Below are 22815 nucleotides of genomic sequence, written 5' to 3'. Positions count from 1 at the left end.
CTTGTATTAGGGAAAAAACCCATGGACTATTTAATAATAAGGAAAATAAGTGCATTTGAAGCTAATCTCTCTTAATTCAGAGCTCATTTCCATAGTGACCCATCTGGAGCAGGAGTGCCTGACATTGGCATCTGGGATCCTGACACCATTGACAGAAGTGAATCAAGCAAGTTTGTACCACCCAGAAGAAACCTCCACCTGCATTGGGAAGCTCTGGCAACTGTACCCCTAAAACTCTTAATTCCTCAAATGTTAATGTTTGCCACAAATAGTATTGTCAAATGGGGATTAGGTAAAATTCAAGAGATTTCTTGATTATTGGACATAACATACAATTTTATAATACTTCTCAAATGCAGATGGTCATGGAGTCTTTCTCTTGGGGTATAATACTTCTGGTAAAGCAAATATTCTTTGGAATATAGTTTAAGAAACACTGCTTTAGTGAGAATAATTTAGATCATTAATTTATGTAAAAAACTTAAAATGTTTGCTACAATATTTTAGGGTTTTGAGGCTATAGAGACAAAAGATACAGACCTTGCCTCAAGAAGCTCTTGGTTTCAGTGGGAAACAGTGAAATGATTACAATGTACCATGCTAAGTGCTGTGATCAAAGCCAGGATTCTTGGGACTGGTAAATGTTTAAAGTGAGTTTTGGCAATGACCACAGTTAATCCGGGGAGACAGAGGAGGGTTGTTTGCAAGGCAAAGAGCAGCACATCAGAAAGCACAGAGTGAGAAGGAAGGGACTGCTTTTCTTTTACTTCCTTTCTATATTGTATGTTGAAGTTCAAAGCACCTTAGGGAAGATTTTCAGTTCAGTTGAGAAATATGTAATTTTGTGAATTATTAATTTTTTCTGCTGTTTTATAGGACAATAATACCCCACTTTTATTTGCTATAATTTGCAAGAAAGAGAAAATGGTGGAATTTTTATTGAAAAACAAAGCAAGTACACATGCCGTTGACAGCCTGAGATGGTACAGTAGTTCTTTTTTTTTTTAAAATAAAAACCTGTATATTCTGGAGTGGTAACAGTCACTAAAGTCAGAAATATTAATAAGAAGATTAACATAATTATTGGCATATAGTGAAAAATATCACCATGAATAATCAGATAGATCAGCAAATATTTGGACTGAGTAACATAAAGAACAGTATATAGTAGGATTCATCTTCTCCTATAATATAGAGTGTTTGTTATTTATAATTGGATGTTTTTTGGTACTGTAATCTTTTATTAGCTAAAGGGTTTTGTATTAGCTTTATTAAGTTTTTTTTGAGATGCAATCTGGCTCTGTTGCCAGGCTGGAGTACAGTGGTGTGATCTTGGCTCACTGGAACCTCCACCTCTCAGGCTCAAGCGATTTTTCCGCCTCAGCCTTCCAAGTAGCTGGGGCTACAGGTGCGCGCCGCCATGCCCAGCTAATTTTTGTATTTTTAGTAGAGATGGGATTTCACCATGTTGGCCAGGATGGTCTCGATCTCTTGACCTTGTGATCTGCTTTCCTTGGCTCCTCAAACTGCTGGGATTACAGGCATAAGCCACTGCAGCTGGCCAGTTTTATTAATTTTTAAAGTGTAGACTTTTAGTTTATGACTATTAGTATTGTCATCATCATCATTATTGTTGTTGTTGTTTTCAGCCTGCAGATAACTCTTATCTGACCCCTAGCTGATTTGAATTATAATATATCAGACTAGGAAAGCAATGGGGAAATCTTCATCTAAATCTTTACCTACTTTAGATAAGTGACCTCAGCACAGTTTCTTGGCCATCAAAGGACTATAAGTTAGCAACTTGTATTATGTCATACCCCAGTGGGACAAGAGGCTTCCTTGTTGTCCTTTTCTTTTAGCCTTGGTGATAATTTACAAAGATGAACACTTGAGCACCCTAGATGCTTATAGACCCAAGCTAGTACATGCAAAATGTTATTATGTCTACACTGACAGGTGGATATTAAATTGGTAAAATGTATCAAACTAGCTGTTTAAAAAAGTCTTTATTAAAGTTCTTGAGTGGAGTGATTTCTTTGTTATTTTAGAACAGCCCTCATGCTTGCTGTGCACTATGACTCACCGGGTATTGTCAACATCCTTCTTAAGCAAAATATTAGTGTCTTTACTCAAGACATGTGTGGACGAGATGCAGAAGATTACGCTATTTCTCGCCGTTTGACAAAGTAAGTGTTTATGTTAAAAGGCCAGTTAATATTGAATTGAAGTTTAAAATAATTGCAACTATTTCATCTTATACATTAGGTGAGAGTTCCTAGTTTGGTTCAGATAGTTTGAAATAGCAATGAGTTAGTCTACCTTTTAGCCAGAAATCAAGCAGAAGTCTAGATTAGTTAGAAGTAGAGTGCAAGATGTTTTCAGGATTTTTAAGAACTTTATCCCTAGGGATCTCAATGTTGTTCATTTTATTCTAAGTGTAATCCCCATGCATGGGATAAAAAGAGCCATATTTTTGACTTCTTTTCCTTTCTTTTCTTTTTTTTTTTTTTTTCTTGAAACAAGGTCTCACTCTGTTGCCCTGGCTGGTCTTGAACTCCTGAGCTCAAGTAATCCTCCTGCCTCGGCCTCTCACAGTGCTAGCCACCATGCCTGGCCTGACTTTTCTAATTAGTTATTAGGTGTTGAAATGTCCAATTTGCAGAAAATCTTGTATTTTCCCCTGGGGCTATCTCTTGTGTCTTCCTTCTTTGAATTTTCCAAGAAGCTAAGGGGTTTCCTAAGTCCAAGGAAGGCAATCTTTCTTTACAAGTCAGAAGAAGGGGGAAAAAGGCCATTCTGATCATTCTGTTGTTTCAATGGACTCACTTCCTGTATTGTTGCCATTGTAACCAGTCCTGTAATATGATAATGATTGACCTTTGCCACCAGGATGCCTTCACTCATTCAGACCCCTCAGTTTTTGTGGTGATTCATACATAGAATTCAAAGCTATGGTGTTTATTAATTTATGTACTTATGCTCAGTCATTGTTCCCAGCACCCTGATCTGGCAGCTAGGCCTCCTAGCTTTACCCACACAAATATTGAGCAAGTTCATCCTCACCCTACACTAAAAACCTTGTTTGGAGCCCACATCTTAGCTAGACTTAGCCTAGGAATTCATGGTATGTTATCCTTTGAGACCTGTGTTTGTCTTTCTTTAACCAATGTTAGTTGGGATTGCTCTCAACAGTCAGGGATGTTCAAATAATGTTGCAGGAAGAGATTAGGGTTCCCTTTCCCTTTTGCTATCAGATCTGTACCTTGAGGCTTTTTTACATCCTGTGGAGCAGCTTTGGTTAGATAGCAGAAGGTTCCATGTTATCTTTCCACCATGTAGTGGGAACCAGCTTGCAGTTGGCCCCTCAAGTCATGTGTCTCTATGATAATGAAAATCTGGGCTAATCACAACTCTTCCTGGAGTTTTAAATATATTTTAAAATTCTACCTCACAGGAAGCCATTCAATAAAATTCTCTGAATCTAAAGTAGGTGAGTTGGATTTAACAGAGCTAAGCCTCATCCATGACTCATGAGTATCCATGTATCAAACAGGGCTTTGTACTTGTTTCAGCAGCACATATTTTAAAATTGGATCAATACAGAGCAGATAAGCATGGCTGCTGCCTAAGGATGGCACATAAATTCAGAAAGCATTCCATATTTTGCATAGTCCCGGGAAGGTCATTTGACTATTTGTTGAGTAGCTCCAAGGAAGCAGTGTGAGTGAAACCAAAACAGAAGACACCCAATATTGAAATTGTGATTATCACTATAAAACTATTGATGTAAGGTGATCTCTGAAATGAGAACAGAGCTGAGTAATAAGGGGATGTTACTTGTTGCTAGTACATGTCTTGGAAATGACAAAATGTCAACTTGCTTTTCTTTCATGGGACTGAAAAACAATAAAAGCAAGGTTTTGTCTTGTCTGTTAGTTGGAGAGGACCATGGAGATCCACCATCCAAGCACAGATCTGCTGGCTCAGAGTGTGAGGAGGTAGAGAAGGAGTGGTAGTTATCCAAGCCAGGTTTTGACACCTATTAGTTTTCTGCCCTTGGTGTGATTGATGAGCTCAGTGATGGGAGACAATTAAGTAATGTATTTTAATGAGGTTATGTATATATATATATATATATATACATATATATATATATACATAACCTCATTAAAATATAAATATATATATATAAATTTAGTAATAAGTTATGAATTAGTTAAAATGCCCTGAATTACAAGCCACAATGAATACAACTAATAACCAAAATTAACACTTAATAACATTTTCTGAAAACTGCAACATTTGAATATTAGAACTTATAGAAAAACATACAGTGAGCATTATTTGGGATTCCAAAATGGTTTCAGCAATAAAATTCAAGAATAAATTATTCCATTGCTTTACTATTTCTCTGAACATTTAAACATGTAATCTCATTACATCTTCCAAACAACCTAGTGAAGTAAGGTAGCAAAATCCTTATGTTTTAGAAGAAACCATGGAGCCTAAGAGAAGCAACTTGTCTGAAAACAAAATATCTATTAGTTACATACTGAGGACTTATTCTGAGTGCAGGACACTTTGCATGATGTCCAGCTAACTAGAGTTCATTTACTGAGCTGTGCTTCCTCCATTTATGAGTACTTCACTTTCTTTTCTTCTTTAATTATAAGCTTAATAAGCTTGTAAGGTTTAAAAATTTGAAGTGTATGGGGCATTAAAATTCTGATATTAGGTCTGATATTGCCTGAAATGGTTTTGGAATTTAATATGTTTGGTAAATATTTTTTACCAGTGTTAAAATAGCAATTTTATTTATTACTTTTTTATACACAGAATTCAACAACAAATTTTGGAACATAAAAAGAAGATACTTAAAAAGGACAAACCAGGTAAGACTTCTGATAGTGAATTTCTTACTTCTCTTGGTCTTACTCTTGATAAGAAAATAAAAAGTAAGATGTAAGATTAAGGTAGTGTCAGTCAAAAAAGACCAGTTTAAAAATATGTGTAAATTGAATGTGTACATATGTATATACATATGTAAATTAATTTTTTAAATTTAACTTCTTTAGTTTGAAATTCAGATTTATTTAAGAAGGTAGTTGTAGCTAATTTATAATCTCAAACATTATTGCCTGAAAACATTCATTTATTTAATTATGATCCCTAAAATCCATACAATATTTTTGCATAAATAAGAAAAAAGATTTTTAAGTTAGTATGTTGTATGTTTCCTCTATAATCACATTATAACAAATTGGACTTGTTATACAAATGGATCTTCTATTTCATTTTTATAATAAATTGTTTATATTTAGTAAACAAATAATTACAGTTGACCCATGAATAATGTGGGGGTGAGGGACTCTGATCCCTGTGCAGTTGAAAATCTGAGTATAACTTTTGATTCCTTCACCTTAGCTACTAATAGCCCACCACTGACTGGAAGCCTTCCTGATAACATAAACAGTTGATGAACACCTATTTTGTTTGTGCTGCATTATTATATGCTGTGTTCCTACAATAAAGTAAGCTAGAAAAATGAAGCTGTTAGAAAGAAAATCATCAGGAAAAATATATTGACTTTTCATAAACCATAAGTAGATCCTGACAAAGGTCTTCATCATCTTCAGGTTGATTAGGCTGAGGAGGAAGAGGAGAGGTGGATATTGCTGTCTCTGGGTTGCAGAGGCAGAAGAAAATCTGCATATAAGTGAATCCCTGCTGTTGAAATCCTTGCTGTTCAAGGGTGAACTGTATTACATATTGATTTGTGTCACTAAGAAAGTAACTATCTTTAGAACCGGGAACTCAGCAATCCCTTTCTGGTACCATAAACAAATGGCAATAAGAACTGTAAAACTGAACCAGCATGCACCCATACATATAGGAGATTATTTTTTGAAGATAGCTACTGAGCACAGAAGACAGAAAAGCAATTCCCTTCATGAGAAGCACAAGTTATATTACATATTCTTACACAAGCAAAATGGTTTTATCTGTCATAGTTTACATACATACACATACACACATGCACATGTGCACACACGTGTGTGCACAGACACAAAGTTAAAAGTCCTGCTGATTCTTAATGACCAAATCCAACTGTTCGCAGAGAGCGGTGGGTAACACAACCTACAGTTTGGATGCAATTCTTTTGACTTTTTGACTTGTTTTGTGATGAACTGCCTTTAATGGTTTCAAATCATGTTTTTAGTTTTCTGAGAAACAAAGAAAAAGATTAGAAGCAAGTAAACAGGAACTCTATGATCAGTAGTAGACTATTATAGTATATTCAATAGTCATATGTTTTTCTCCAGTTATGCAATTTACTTGAATGATGCACGATCAATTATTGTTATTATAGGAGATGGGGTCTCTCTATGTTACCTAGGCTAGAATAAAGTGTCTATTCATCAGTGCAAACATAGCTCACTGTAGCCTTGAACTCCTGGGCTCAAACAGTCCTCCTACCTCATCCTCCTGAGCAGCTGGGACTACAGTTTTGTGTGGTTACGTCTGGCCTGATACACAATTATTTGTTTATTTATTTTTGATACAGGGTCTCCCTCTGTTGCTGGTACTGGCGTTCAGTGGTGCCATCTTGGCTCACCGCAACTTCTGCTTCCTGGCCTTAAATGATCCTTTCACCTTTCACCTCAGCCTCCCAAGTAGCTGGGACTCCAGGCGTGCACCACCACACTTGGCTAATTTTCTTTTTAAGGTTTTTTTGTTTTTTGTTTTTTTGTTTAATAGATGAGGTCTCACTATATTGCCCAGGCTGGTCTGGAACTTCTGGGCTCAAGTGATCCTCCTGCCTCAGCCTCCCAAAATGCTGGGATTTACAAGTGTGAGCCACTGCACCTGGCCTGCAAAATTATTATAAAAAGGAATGAAGCCCAGTTGAGTTGCAGAAAATTGACCACCTTTTCATTTTTTTTTTCTAGAAGCATTCATATTATAGAACATGTTGTCAATCACCCAGATTCTCTATTTTTTATTCAGTTAAAATAGGATTGCTGCTTATTTCACATTATTTTCTGACATTATTGTTTCATTTATTCCTTTTATGGCTTTATTCGATTGGATAGATATAGAAATACAGGAATCTCCAAGTCAAATATCAAGGGAAATATTCTGTTAAATATCAAGGGAAAAACTTCAAGGGAAGTTATTCTGTGAAATAACCATCTGATTACAGTTACATATATCATATCAACTTAATACAAATCTTACACAATGCATTTGTGTCAAGGTTTCCCAAGACCACCCCAGGTTTGGTGGTTTACTAGAAGGACTCACAGGACTCAGCAAATAGTCATACTCAGATCTTTAACTGATTACAAGAAAGGGGACAAGCAAAATTAGTAGAGGAAAAAGGTGCTTGTGGTCAATTCTGGAGGAAACCAGGCACAAGCCTCCAGGAGTTCTCTCCTGTGGAGTTCCCGGGATCTGCTTAATTCTCCCAGGCTCGCATTTTGACAACATATGTGCAGTGATGTCTACCAGTACCAGAGTCTCATTAGAGACTAAGTATCCAAGTTTTTCTATGGAAGTTACTCTCCCTCACATGTACCCAAATTCCAGACTCTTACAAGGAAAGCAGCTGTTCAGAGGAAACACACTGTTTCTATAAACACTTTAGACACAGTGAGCCACTCTTCTCAGGGAGTGGTGGAAACCCTCCCAATTTCAATCTCCTAAACATCAGCCAAGGGCCAGCCTTGCATGCAGGCCTTTCTAAGGATGGCAGTCTCTTGCCTGCTATATGAAATCTTTTTTGCACACTTTGTATAACCCCAACTTAATTTTTGGTGTTGTTTTAAAATTTCATTTTAATAACACATAATATTATAAGATAAGGTAACTTGGTACTAATTTCTGTTGTGTGATCCATCTTAAGTTGCAATGCTGGTTACTTTTTTGACTTTTGGTGATGAACAGCTATTTGTAAATAAGTTACCATGGCAATGTTAGGTAATTATAATCTGTCCTATTTATCTCATTAAGCTTTCAGTAAAATTGTTAAATTAAATAAGCATAATAACTTCTGAGTTAAAATTAGAATAAAAATCATCTTTTATTTTGATTACATGAATAATCTAGTTTTCATATTGTGCTAAATCCCTGTTTAGAATTTTGAAGTAAGATAAAATATTCAATCATTTTTATCAATATTTTCTTGCCTAAGCATGCAGTTAAATTTATTTATTTTATACATTTTATATACTTCAATTTGAGAAATAATGACTGCATGTTGTTACTTTGGTCTTCAATGATCTCTAATTTTTAGGGTCACTGTGTCTTGCTTAAATATATCATCATAACAAGTTCAGTGAATATCTTTATTTTTTATTTTATTTCTTTATTTTTTTTGAGACATTGTTTTGCTCTTGTTACCCAGGCTGCAGTGCAATGACACAATCTTGGCTCATTGCAACCTCCACCTCCCAGGTTCAAATGATTCTCCTGCCTCAGCCTCCCAGGTACCTGGGATTACAGGCATGCACCATCATGCCCGGCTCACTTTTCGTATTTAGTAGAGATGGGGTTTCACCATGTTGGTCAGGCTGGTCTGGAACTCCTGACTTCAGGTGATCCACCCACCTCGGCCTCTCAAAGTGCTAGGATTACAGGCATGAGCCACTGTGCCCAGCCATCTTATTTATTTATTTATTTATTTTAATTTTTGTTCTGGAGATCCTGGGATGCATAGACAGTGAATATCTTTTTTGTTTTTTGAGATGGAGTCTCACTCTGTCTCCCAGGCTGCAGTGCAGTGGTGCAATCTCGGTTAACTGCAACCTCCGCCCTCTAGGCTCAAGCAATTCTCCTGCCTCAGCCTCCCAAGTAGCTGAAATTACAGGTGCCCGCCACCATGCCCAACTAATTTTTGTATTTTTAGTAGAGACCAGGTTTTGCCATGTTGGCCAGGCTGGTCTTGAACTCTTGACCTCAGGTGATCCACCTGCCTTTGCCTTCCAAAGTGCTGAGATTACAGGCATGAGCCACTGAGCCCAGCTGAATATCTTTTTTAAATCAATAACCTTATTTCTTAGAGCAGTTTCAGGTTCACAGCAAAATTGAGAGGAAGGTACAGAGATTTCTCATATATTCCATGCCTCCCACACATGCATGGCCTCCCCCATTATTAGTATTTTCCACCAGAAAGTGGTACATTTGTTACAACTGATGAACTTACATTGACACATTATTATCACTCAAAGTTCATAGTTTACATCAGGCTTCACTCTTGATGCTGTACATTCTGTGAATTTGGACAAATGTATAATGACATGACATGTATCTATTACTGTTACAGTTTCACTGCCCTAAAAATTCCCTATGCTATGCCTGTTCATCTCTCCCTTTCTCCCTAGCAACTCATGGCAACCATTGATCTTTACTCTGTCTTCATAGTTTTACTTTTTTCAGAAGAGTCATATAGTTGGAATAATACAGTGGATATCTTTTTGAATGGTTAAAAAATTAAAGCTCCATGGCAGTTGAATGTAGTCATTTAAGATGTTCTTTGTCCTTTTGTTTTTCTTTTGCTTCTTTATCATTGGAAAGAATGATATATGCTGATGAGGTATGCTTTACATACTTAGAAAACATGATTTGTATAGATATTGGGCACATAATAGAAAGGGTTGAGGAAAAGGACACCATGCCATACCACACAGCACAAACTGGAGCATCTTGCTCTATGAGGTGGGTCCAGATAGACTCTCTAGCAATGGAAGGGGACAAACGCAAGGGGTTGTACTTTATAAAACTGGAATCACAAAATATTTCATACTTACCTTTGGTTGGAAATAAGACCAGGCAGTGAATGCTATAGGTAAATACATAAGTTCCTCACTGATCCTCTTCCTTTGAGGGATGAGGTTGACAACAGCCTGTATTATGATGACGTGACTCACCTACAACTAGATTCTGTCATGAGGGATGGCAAGGGAGTTTTGCTTTATGTGAGGTGAAAAATTTTTTTTCTCCTACTAGGGAGAAGGGCAAGCATGTGGACATTCCGGTAGTAAAAGGGCATTGATAGTTTTCTTTCTATATGTTTTTCACATCAGATAATACTGCCCAGCAGCCTGCCATACCTCCCCAGTGTTTCTTAAGCTTCTCTCTGAATGTGGATAAGCTCTTAAAGGAGTGATCTTTCCAGTGTTTCTTTCTGTGGGAGGTAAAATGGCAGGTGAATTTGGGCCTTGTTATACATAGGCCAGAGCAAATAACTACAACTAAGGAAACCACCCAGTACCTTCCCCAGAAGAGTATTAGCCAGAGTAACACACTGATCTCTCTTGAGCTCTTCTCCACTGGTGGCTGGAATGTCTTTGCAAGGATTCCTGTTTCTAGTCTGATTCCCATGTTTTGCTGGCTTCTGGTGATAGGGTGTTTTATCCTAAACTGAACAGTTTGAACTGAAGAGCTAGAGAGGCTGTGTTGTGTTATAACAAAATAAGTGCAGTAGCTCCCCCTTAACTGTGGGAGATACATTCCAAGACCCCCAGTGGATGCATGGAACCATGAATAGTACTGAATCACAAACTGTTTTTTCCTATACGTACATATCTATGATAAAGTTTAATTTATAAATTAAATTAAATCTGATGTTATCTGTAGATATGGTGTGAGAATTGAATTGTGTCATCAGCAGGAATGATTGCTTGCTTGTTGGTGGGGAAAAACTCTCCACACATTTGGTCACAGAAGCCTTCTTTGTTGATGATTGTTGCTGTGGCGTGAGAGCACAGAAAAACATGTCAAGTGTGTCTTTCTGCACATATAGTGGATAAGGGGTATTACTGTATCCTCTGTTTTAACTTCCCCTCATATTTTGGTCCAGAAATCATGCTCTTTGACACTGTTGACTCATCACACCTGTTCTGCTAACAATACCATTTTTACTCAATCTCATAGGATTTGGCTAGGATGACTTGTATACTGCAGTTCACTTGTAGATACCAAATTTTAATAAATGTATTCTTCTTTGCATCTAATAAATACAAAAGGAAGAGTTCTTACTGCATTAATTACCTACCAATATGTATAATGAATGTTAATTTTAATAAGGTCCCAGGCATGCTCCCAAAGGAATGCTGTGTAACAAAGCATCAGTCTTGTGCTTTAAAAAACCAAACCAAAACAAAACAACAACAACAACAACAACAAAAAAAAAACAGGATCTAAAGCATACACACAAGTGTGCACAATTTTTTTTATGAAGATAGAGTCTTGCTATGTTTCCCAAGCTGGTCTCAAACTTCTGGGGTCCTCAAGTGATCCTCCTGCCTCATCCTTCCAAGTAGTTTGGATTAGAGGTATGCATCACTGTGCATTCTGATGCTTTTAATGTTCTGTACATTTATTATTGATTTATAATGCATTTTACCTTTGTCTTTAATAGATGTTGGAAGTTCTGATGAATCTGCAGTCAGGTATGATTTTATAGATTTAAAAAATTATGTTAACTAAGAAAAAAATGTAGATGGAAGAAACTAATATCTGTTGAGTGTTGTATTTTGGGCTAGACATCCTAATACGTTCTATGCATTTATCATCTCATAAATCCATCATAACATCTGTGTTCCTATAACCTACTGTTTATTAAATAAACAACTATGGATTAGAGCAGTTGATTAATTGCTTCGTGATCCCATAGTTAACAAAGTAGCTGGCCCACAGTTTGACCATCAGCCTGCCTGCCTTCCACACCCTTTCTCTTGCTCCTCAGCATAGATTGATAGATATCTGTGCAGCCCTTGGATCAAGGTATAGGTCTGAATCAGATTAATCAGATTCATTAATTTGATTAATGTCTAAATTAATGAGAGTTTAAATACCTTGAACTCTCATTTAAGGTTATTGTTAGAATGTGGTTAGTCCAAGAGATTGTCCTAATAAATTTGACAATTTCAGTGGTAACCAGTATCTTATTTTTACCATCAAAGGCTTTAGGGCAGATCTTACTTAGCTTTAGCCATAGGACTGTAAGTTTTACAAAAGCAAGTTTAGGCAAGTCTTAGAGAGAAATTTTTTGACTTCCCAGTTTGGTTTTCCATTTAGGCAAGTATTTTTGCTTACTTCCATAATAATTTTTTTAGTCTCGTTGCTTTTTCCATGACTTTTCTATAATCTCGTCTTCATTTTTTAAAACTTTCTTCTCTGCTTTTCTTGGTGTTTCTTTTGTTCTATTATTTTTTCAAACTCTGCTGGATATGTATTCCCAGTTTTTCTATAGACAGAATCAAGACGACATAGAATTACAGAATTTTAAGGAATCTTGGAATGAATTAAAATGCCTTCTAGTATTTTTACCTGTGTTGAACATTCTGGTCAAGTGATTCTCTAGATAGAGAATGTGAGGCTCAAAGAGATTAGGATGCTTTTTTTTAGACATAGGAATGGGCAGAAATGAGATTTGAACTCATGGTAAAGCCCAGTACTCTTGCTTCTTTTTATATCCTATTGGCGTGTGTTTTACTAATACAAACGGGAGTGAGTCTGGTACACCCAGTGGATAGAATGAGAATGGAATTAGCTGGTGAACCCAGTGGAAGTAGATAAGAATGGAATGAGCAGGGGAAGGCCAAGTTTGAAGATAAACAACACTGGATTGGATAGGAGTATGGAGTCTTCAATAAGAGATCAAAATATTGGGGTTTATGACAAGTTTGATAAAGAGAAATTATAAAGATGAAGGACACAAGATGTTGGGAATTATCTACAAAGGCACATTAAAATAGAAGGTTCAAGGGGGCTCTAAAAAGTTTGCTGCTTTTTTTTAAATCAAGGACTGACAAACTTGAAGATTTTTACTGAAAGATGCTAAAACATTTTGAGACACTGGGAGGAGTGTCTACAGCAGATAGAAATGTGGTGTCATCTACTTCCATCCTGACTTACAGAGGGGTGGCTTAGAGCCCCTGGAGTACTAAGGGGCTGGAGATTGCTGAACTACATAGATCTGTGGCACAGGGCAGGTGTCTCTTCACCTCTGCCTCTGTTCCCAATTCACTGATGTTCTTCCCATGTCCGTGTAGGCTGGGTCAGGGGCATGATTGGCTGGAAAATCAGTCATGGAGTTCAGCTGGGTAGTTGGTAGTGTGTCTAGCTGGGGGCAGGTGATGGAGACTCCAGTTAGCTTGTTTTTTAGGAGCAGGGATATAGAGAGCTCCTACTCCTGGTCATTTGAGGCCATCCTTTCAGGAATCTGTGCTTTCATAGACTGAAGATTTGAAGATTGGAGACTTCTGTGGAGCCCTGCAGAAGTGGAATCTGGAAGTTGGAGCCCATAGAAAGACAGATACTTAGATAGTACTTAGGGAAATAGAGGTACAACTACCAGGACTCTGTTTTTCTGGCAGTCTCTCTCCTCGGGTGTCTGAGTGCCTATGAAAATTTTTAAGGGCTTGCTAGTTTATGTGGACCTGAATAAGGTAGGACCTATAGAGTGAAAATAATGGGATTTTATAATTGTTAATATTTTAATCTTTCTGGGAAAAGTATTCTCAATAAGAACATACACCTTTGTTATTTGACTTTTATACATGCAGCTTTCATACAATTCAAATATTGCAGGGGATTTCCTGTACCGATTTAGGGCAAAGGAAAGCAATAGGACCTTCCTAAGTGGATTCCATGTTGAGGAATCAAGACCGCCATTTTGAAGTGATGCAGATTAGTCTTTTAACCAGAGATAGATCATGGAAAAGAGACAGTGGATCTTTCTACTTTGTTTTAGGTCATCAGTTTTCTTCCAGTTTAGGTAACAAAATTTATGTCATCCATTAATTGAATTTTAAGTTCAGCTTCAGGACAGGTAATTTGTGAGGGTAAATTATTGTCAGGCTCTGCCAATATATTGACTGTCACTATTTGTTATGAAGCTCAAGGTTAGTTTTCTTTCTTTTTTTTTTGGTTATTAATAGGTATTTATTAAATAATCATTTATCATAATGTAATTAAAATCTAATATATGTATATATGATATATAATATCTTATACATTTAATTAAAAACAATATGCACCTATAACTTTTTGAAAAATATGTGAATATTTTCATAGTTTTTAAATATAATTTTTCAAAATACTAAAAATTGTTTTTTTAATTATTATTATTATTATTATTATTATACTTTAGGTTTTATGGTACATGTGTGCAATGTGCAGGTAAGTTACATATGTATACATGTGCCATGCTGGTGCGCTGCACCCACTAACTCGTCATCTAGCATTAGGTATATTTCCCAATGCTAGCCCTCCCCTCTCCCCCCACCCCACAACAGTCCCTGAAGTGTGATGTTCCCCTTCCTGTGTCCATGTGTTCTCATTGTTCAATTCCCACCTATGAGTGAGAATATGCGGTGTTTGGTTTTTTGTTCTTGCGATAGTTTACTGAGAATGATGATTTCCAATTTCATCCATGTCCCTACAAAGGTCATGAACTCATCATTTTTTATGGCTGCATAGTATTCCATGGTGTATATGTGCCACATTTTCCTAATCCAATCTATCATTGTTGGACATTTGGGTTGGTTCCAAGTCTTTGCTATTGTGAATAATGCCGCAATAAACATACGTGTGCATGTGTCTTTATAGCAGCATGATTTATAGTCCTTTGGGTATATACCCAGTAATGGGACGGCTGGGTCAAATGGAATTTCTAGTTCTAGATCCCTAAGGAATCGCCACACTGACTTCCACAAGGGTTGAACTAGTTTACAGTCCCACCAACAGTGTAAAAGTGTTCCTATTTCTCCACATCCTCTCCAGCACCTGTTGTTTCCTGACTTTTTAATGATTGCCATTCTAACTGGTGTGAGATGGTATCTCATTGTGGTTTTGATTTGCATTTCTCTGATGGCCAGTGATGGTGAGCATTTTTTCATGTGTTTTTTGGCTGCATAAATGTCTTCTTTTGAGAAGTGTCTGTTCATGTCCTTTGCCCACTTTTTGATGGGGTTGTTTGTTTTTTTCTTGTAAATTTGTTGGAGTTCATTGTATATTCTGGATATTAGCCCTTTGTCAGATGAGTAGGTTGCGAAAATTTTCTCCCATTTTGTAGGTTGCCTGTTCACTCTGATGGTAGTTTCCTTTGCTGTGCAGAAGCTCTTTAGTTTAATTAGATCCCATTTGTCAATTTTGGCTTTTGTTGCCATTGCTTTTGGTGTTTTAGACATGAAGTCCTTGCCCATGCCTATGTCCTGAATGGTAATGCCTAGGTTTTCTTCTAGGGTTTTTATGGTTTTAGGTCTAACATTTAAGTCTTTAATCCATCTTGAATTGATTTTTGTATAAGGTGTAAGGAAGGGATCCAGTTTCAGCTTTCTACATATGGCTAGCCAGTTTTCCCAGCACCATTTATTAAATAGGGAATCCTTTCCCCATTTCTTGTTTTTCTCAGGTTTGTCAAAGATCAGATAGTTGTAGATATGTGGCATTATTTCTGACGGCTCTGTTCTGTTCCGTTGATATATATCTCTGTTTTGGTAGCAGTACCATGCTGTTTTGGTTACTGTAGCCTTGTAGTATAGTTTGAAGTCAGGTAGTGTGATGCCTCCAGCTTTGTTCTTTTGGCTTAGGATTGACTTGGCGATGCGGGCTCTTTTTTGGTTCCATATGAACTTTAAAGTAGTTTTTTCCAATTCTGTGAAGAAAGTCATTGGTAGCTTGATGGGGATGGCATTGAATCTGTAAATTACCTTGGGCAGTATGGCCATTTTCACGATATTGATTCTTCCTACCCATGAGCATGGAATGTTCTTCCATTTGTTTGTCTCCTCTTTTATTTCCTTGAGCAGTGGTTTGTAGTTCTCCTTGAAGAGGTCCTTCACATCCCTTGTAAGTTGGGTTCCTAGGTATTTTATTCTCTTTGAAGCAATTGTGAATGGGAGTTCACTCATGATTTGGCTCTCTGTTTGTCTGTTATTGATGTATAAGAATGCTTGTGATTTTTGTACATTGATTTTGTATCCTGAGACTTTGCTGAAGTTGCTTATCAGCTTAAGGATATTTTGGACTGAGACAATGGGGTTTTCTAGATATACAATCATGTCATCTGCAAACAGGGACAATTTGACTTCCTCTTTTCCTAATTGAATACCCTTGATTTCCTTCTCCTGCCTAATTGCCCTGGCCAGAACTTCCAACACTATGTTGAATAGAAGTGGTGAGAGAGGGCATCTCTGTCTTGTACCAGTTTTCAAAGGGAATGCTTCTAGTTTTTGCCCATTCAGTATGATATTGGCTGTGGGTTTGTCATAGATAGCTCTTATTATTTTGAGATACGTCCCATCAATACCTAATTTATTGAGAGTTTTTAGCATGAAGGGTTGTTGAATTTTGTCAAAGGCCTTTTCTGCATCTATTGAGATAATCATGTGGTTTTTGTCTTTGGTTCTGTTTATATGCTGGATTACATTTATTGATTTGCATATATTGAACCAGCCTTGCATCTCAGGGATGAAGCCCACTTGATCATGGTGGATAAGCTTTTTGATGTGCTGCTGGATTCGGTTTGCCAGTATTTTATTGAGGATTTTTGCATCAATGTTCATCAAGGATATTGGTCTAAAATTCTCTTTTTTTGTTGTGTCTCTGCCAGGCTTTGGTATCAGGATGATGCTGGCCTCATAAAATGAGTTAGGGAGGATTCCTTCTTTTTCTATTGATTGGAATAGTTTCAGAAGGAATGGTACCAGTTCCTCCTTGTACCTCTGGTAGAATTCGGCTGTGAACCCATCTGGTCCTGGACTTTTTTTGGTTGGTAAGCTATTGATTATTGCCACAATTTCAGCTCCTGTTATTGGTCTATTCAGAGATTCAACTTCTTCCTGGTTTAGTCTTGGGAGGGTGTATGTGTTGAGGAATTTATCCATTTCTTCTAGATTTTCTAGTTTATTTGCATAGAGGTGGTTGTAGTATTCTCTGATGGTAGTTTGTATTTCTGTGGGATCCGTGGTGATATCCCCTTTATCATTTTCTATTGCATCTATTTGATTCTTCTCTCTTTTCTTCTTTATTAATCTTGCTAGCGGTCTATCAATTTTGTTGATCCTTTCAAAAAACCAGCTCCTGGATTCATTTATTTTTTGAAGGGTTTTTTGTGTCTCTATTTCCTTCAGTTCTGCTCTGATTTTAGTTATTTCTTGCCTTCTGCTAGCTTTTGAATGTGTTTGCTCTTGCTTCTCTAGATCTTTTAATTGTGATGTTAGGGTGTCAATTTTGGATCTTTCCTGCTTTCTTTTGTGGGCATTTAGTGCTATAAATTTCCCTCTACACACTGCTTTGAATGCATCCCAGAGTTTCTGGTATGTTGTGTCTTGGTTCTCGTTGGTTTCAAAGAACATCTTTATTTCTGCCTTCATTTCGTTATGTACCCAGTAGTCATTCAGGAGCAGGTTGTTCAGTTTCCATGTAGTTGAGTGGTTTTGAGTGAGATTCTTAATCCTGAATTCTAGCTTGATTGCACTGTGATCTGAGAGATAGTTTGTTATAATTTCTGTTCTTTTACATTTATTGAGGAGAGCTTTACTTCCAAGTATGTGGTCAATTTTGGAATAGGTGTGGTGTGGTGCTGAAAAAAATGTATATTCTGTTGATTTGGGGTGGAGAGTTCTGTAGATGTCTATTAGGTCTGCTTGGTGCAGAGCTGAGTTCAATTCCTGGGTATCCTTGTTGACTTTCTCTCTCGTTGATCTGTCTAATGTTGACAGTGGGGTGTTAAAGTCTCCCATTATTAATGTGTGGGAGTCTAAGTCTCTTTGTAGGTCACTCAGGACTTGCTTTATGAATCTGGGTGCTCCTGTATTGGGTGCATATATATTTAGGATAGTTAGCTCTTCTTGTTGAATTGATCCCTTTACCATTATGTAATGGCCTTCTTTGTCTCTTTTGATCTTTGTTGGTTTAAGGTCTGTTTTATCAGAGACTAGGATTGCAACCCCTGCCTTTTTTTGTTTTCCATTTGCTTGGTAGATCTTCCTCCATCCTTTTATTTTGAGCCTATGTGTGTCTCTGCACGTGAGATGGGTTTCCTGAATACAGCACACTGATGGGTCTTGAATCTTTATCCAATTTGCCAGTCTGTGTCTTTTAATTGGAGCATTTAGTCCATTTACATTTAAAGTTAATATTGTTATGTGTGAATTTGATCCTGTCATTATGATGTTAGTTGGTTATTTTGCTTGTTAGTTGATGCAGTCTCTTCCTAGTCTCGATGGTCTTTACAGTTTGGTATGATTTTGCAGTGGCTGGTACCAATTGTGCCTTTCCATGTTTAGCGCTTCCTTCAGGAGCTCTTTTAGGGCAGGCCTGGTGGTGACAAAATCTGTCAGCATTTGCTTGTCTGTAAAGTATTTTATTTCTCCTTCACTTATGAAGCTTAGTTTGGCTGGATATGAAATTCTGGGTTGAAAATTCTTTTCTTTAAGAATGTTGAATATTGGCCCCCACTCTCTTCTGGCTTGTAGGGTTTCTGCCGAGAGATCTGCTGTTAGTCTGATGGGCTTCCCTTTGATGGTAACCCGACCTTTCTCTCTGGCTGCCCTTAACATTTTTTCCTTCATTTCAACTTTGGTGAATCTGACAATTATGTGTCTTGGAGTTGCTCTTCTCGAGGAGTATCTTTGTGGCGTTCTCTGTATTTCCTGAATCTGAATGTTGGCCTGCCTTGCTAGATTGGGGAAGTTCTCCTGGATAATATCCTGCAGAGTGTTTTCCAACTTGTTTCCATTCTCCCCGTCACTTTCAGGTACACCAATCAGATGTAGATTTGGTCTTTTCACACAGTCCCACATTTCTTGGAGGCTTTGCTCATTTCTTTTTATTCTTTTTTCTCTAAACTTCCCTTCTCACTTCATTTCATTCATTTCATCTTCCAGGGCTGATACCCTTTCTTCCATTTGATCGCATTGGCTCCTGAGGCTTCTGCATTCTTCATGTAGTTCTCGAGCCTTGGTTTTCAGCTCCATCAGCTCCTTTAAGCACTTCTCTGTATTGGTTATTCTAGTTGTACATTCTTCTAAATTTTTTTCAAAGTTTTCAACTTCTTTGCCTTTGGTTTGAATATCCTCCCGTAGCTCGGAGTAATTTGATCGTCTGAAGCGTTCTTCTCTCAGCTCGTCAAGGTCATTCTCCATCCAGCTTTCTTCCGTTGCTGGTGAGGAACTGCGTTCCTTTGGAGGAGGAGAGGTACTCTGCTTTTTACAGTTTCCAGTTTTTCTGCTCTGTTTTTTCCCCATCTTTGTGGTTTTATCTACTTTTGGTCTTTGATGATGGTGATGTACAGATGGGTTTTTGGTGTGGATGTCCTTTCTGTTAATTTTCTGTCTAACAGACAGGACCCTCAGCTGCAGGTCTGTTGGAGTACCTGGCCGGCCGTGTGAGGTGTCAGTCTGCCCCTGCTGGGGGGTGCCTCCCAGTTAGGCTGCTCGGGGGTCAGGGGTCAGGGACCCACTTGAGGAGGCAGTCTGCCTGTTCTCAGATCTCCAACTGCGTGCTGGGAGAACCACTGCTCTCCTCAAAGCTGTCAGACAGGGACATTTAAGTCTGCAGAGGTTACTGCTGTCTTTTTGTGTGTCTGTGCCCTGCCCCCAGAGGTGGCGCCTAGAGAGGCAGGCAGGCCTCCTTGAGCTGTGGTGGGCTCCACCCAGTTCAAGCTTCCCAGCTGCTTTGTTTACCTAATGGAGCCTGGGCAATGGTGGGCGCCCCTCCCCCAGCCTCGCTGCTGACTTGCTGTTTGATCTCAGACTGCTGTGCTAGCAATCAGGGAGACTCCGTGGGAACTCCCTGACCCCTTGGGCTTCCCGAGTGAGGCAATGCCTCGCCCCTGGTTCGGCTGGCGCACGGTGCACTCACCCACTGACCTGCGTCCACTGTCTGGCACTCCCTAGTGAGATGAACACGGTACCTCAGATGGAAATGCAGAAATCACCCGTCTTCTGCGTTGCTCACGCTGGGAGCTGTAGACCGGAACTGTTCCTATTCGGCCATTTTGGCTCCTCCCTCAAGGTTAGTTTTCATTGAATATTTTATAGATTTAGACAGGTGGAGGCAGAAATAGGTAACTAAAATCTATTTTTGGAACAGAGGACATATTTTAATTATATCAAGAATCATAATTTAATATATAGATCACTGACCTTTCCCCAGATTACATTTTCCTTTTTTTGAGGGGGAAGCTGGATATAAACTGGCAGTTAAAAAAATTGTAAAGAAACCAACTTGCTCATTTTCATTGTTTATTTTTGCTCTCAAGCATTTTCCATGAACTGTGTGTGGATTCATTGCCTGCACTGGATGATGAAGACTTGAGTGTTGCTACTAAGGTAAAGTGGTCTCTTGCAAAATTAATTTTCTCACTCTGAATGTAGTTTTGCATAGTATTTACTTTTCAAATTTAGCAGTGGTTTACCTATCATTGTTTAATGGTGGTAATTGAAAGTTGGTCAGAGAAAAACATATATATGGCTAGTTGATTCAAAAAATTTGTTTAACTTTGGTAACTAACAGATTGATAAGTACTGTGACAGTGGGGAGCTGAAAAAAAATGAACTGGAAAATAAGTAGCGACAGGAAAATCACATTAGGAAATGCTTTCTCCAATAGAGGAAATATGAAATTTGGTTAAGGTCTATTTGGATAAATACTAACACTTTGACTTTTAAATCATACGAGTGTGACTTTCTTAATATTTATGCCTGTATAACTCTTCAGTGGATCAAATTATTTGCAGTAATCATGGAATCCTCCTGGTAATTTTTAGTGGCAAAAATGTTCAGTACATAGCATATAGCTTTTGTTCTTGGAAACTTATTATTTTGGTATCATATAGTTTTTAGGAGAGATTGTTTCTCTACTTACATTGTTGGTTCTGTAGTGAGACTAAAAAAAATTAAAAATTATAGAAAAATAGTGGAGTGTGGTGGTGTACACCTGTAGTCCCTGCTACTTGGGAGTTTGATGCAGGAAGATTGCTTGAACCCAGGAGTTTGAGAACAGCCTGGGCAACATTGTATCTGATTTAAAAATATAAATTGTGGAAATGTAGAAATTTAAATTTATGTTCTCAAAATTTGTATTGCAAAGGGATTTTTGTGTGGTTCATGAGTTGTCCATGAAGAGTTTATATAAAACACTTCATCTAATTGAATAACATGTATTTTGCTGCAAATAGCCAGTTCTAGAAGCAGAGACTCTTAATACCGATATTGTAAGACTTTGTCATCATAATTTTGTCATTGTAGTTTATTTAAAATATTTACTTGGCCAGGCGTGGTGGCTCACACCTGTAATCCCAGCACTTTTGGAGGCCGAGGTGGGTAGATCACCTGAGGTCAGGAGTTCAAGATCAGCCTGGCCAACGTGGTGAAACTCTGTCTGTAAGAAAAAAAAAAAGCACAAAAATTAACCAGGCATGATTGCACATGCCTGCGATCTCAGCTGCTCAGGAGGCCAAGGCAGGAGAATCACTTGAATCCAGGAGGCGGAGGTTGCAGTGAGCCAAGATTGCACCATTGCACTCCAGCCTGGGTGACAGAGCAAGACTACATCTTAAAAAACAAAATAAAATAAAATAACCACTCAAAGTCCTTATATCATATTCTGAAATTTTGAATGTCAGAAGGTTTTCTATTTAGTTGTTTAAACAATCATTGGAAGCTCCTGCATACCATAAGGTACTGGAGGTCGGTAAACATATTTGTGTGTATCCTGGAGTACCTAGAATACAGTCTTCCATGTAAGAAGCATTTTACTTGTTGTTTTTTGAGATGGGGTTTCACTCTGTCACCCAGGCTGGAGGGCACTGGTGAGATCTTGGCTCACTCCGATCTCCGTTTCCTGGGCTCAGGTGATCCTCACACTTCAGCCATCCAAGTATTTGAAGCAATAGAGCTATGTCATCATAGACCTGTGTCACCATGCTTGGCTGAGTTTTGTACAGACAGGGTTTTGCCTTGTTGCCCAGGCTGGTCTTTAACCGTTGTGCTCAAGTGTTCTGCCCGCCTCAGCGTCTCAAAGTGCTGGGGTTACAGGCATGAGACATTCAGTCTTAATAGTTGTTTAATCTAAATAAATAGACAAATGAATTTTTATATAATGGAATGTTATAAGTAATATAATATACCTAATGTATCTAACAATTAAATATTTTATTTAAAATATTGCTTACTTTTGTATTATTTTTTAATATTTAAGGGTGTATAAGTTTTGATGTATGTTGAGAAATTATACCATAATTAAAAAGGAAATAAATTAGATATAGGTCATCAGTAGCAAAGAGGGTTACAATATATTTTCTAGTATCATTCCACTGGAATCTTAACATTGAGATTTTAGATTAACATTTCTTAAGCTTTTTATTAGCCCCAACTCATGTTCTATTAAATATACCTTTTCAAGCCATACATTACTCTTTATTGTTATTATTATTATTATACTTTAGGTTCTAGGGTACATGTGCACAACGTGCAGGTTTGTTACATGTGTATACATGTGCCATGTTAGTGTGCTGCACCCATTAACTCGTCATTTACATTAGGTATATCTCCTAATGCTATCCCTCCCCCCTGCCCCCACCCCACAACAGGCCCCAGTGTGTGATGTTCCACTTCCTGTGTCTAAGTGTTCTCATTGTTCACTTCCCACCTATGAGTGAGAACATGTGGTGTTTGGTTTTCTGTCCTTGCGACAGTTTTCTCAGAGTGATGGTTTCCAGCTTCATCCATGTCCCTACAAAGGACATGAACTCATCCTTTCTTATGTCTGCATAGTATTCCATGGTGTATATGTGCC

General features: G+C 37.8%; 1 protein-coding gene and 1 non-coding gene across 2 annotated transcripts in view; both read left to right on the top strand.

Moving 5' to 3' along the window:
- The window catches only part of ANKRD30B (ankyrin repeat domain 30B), a 54790-nt gene that overhangs the window by 7784 nt on the left and 24191 nt on the right, over positions 1-22815 (top strand). The window contains 5 exon segments of the mRNA XM_054537603.2: positions 877-983; positions 2052-2189; positions 4840-4895; positions 11426-11456; positions 20279-20348. Of these exon segments, the coding sequence (XP_054393578.2) occupies positions 877-983; positions 2052-2189; positions 4840-4895; positions 11426-11456; positions 20279-20348 (402 nt within the window).
- LOC129049710 (U6 spliceosomal RNA) lies at positions 3563-3669 on the top strand. Its single transcript, XR_008512966.2, has one exon. It is a non-coding gene; the product is annotated as a U6 spliceosomal RNA (small nuclear RNA).

Source organism: Pongo abelii, chromosome 17, assembly GCF_028885655.2.
Source record: "Pongo abelii isolate AG06213 chromosome 17, NHGRI_mPonAbe1-v2.0_pri, whole genome shotgun sequence".
NCBI lineage: Eukaryota > Metazoa > Chordata > Mammalia > Primates > Hominidae > Pongo > Pongo abelii.
The sequence above is the reverse complement of the archived record's forward strand: the minus strand, read 5'-3'. Positions and strand labels throughout refer to the sequence as shown.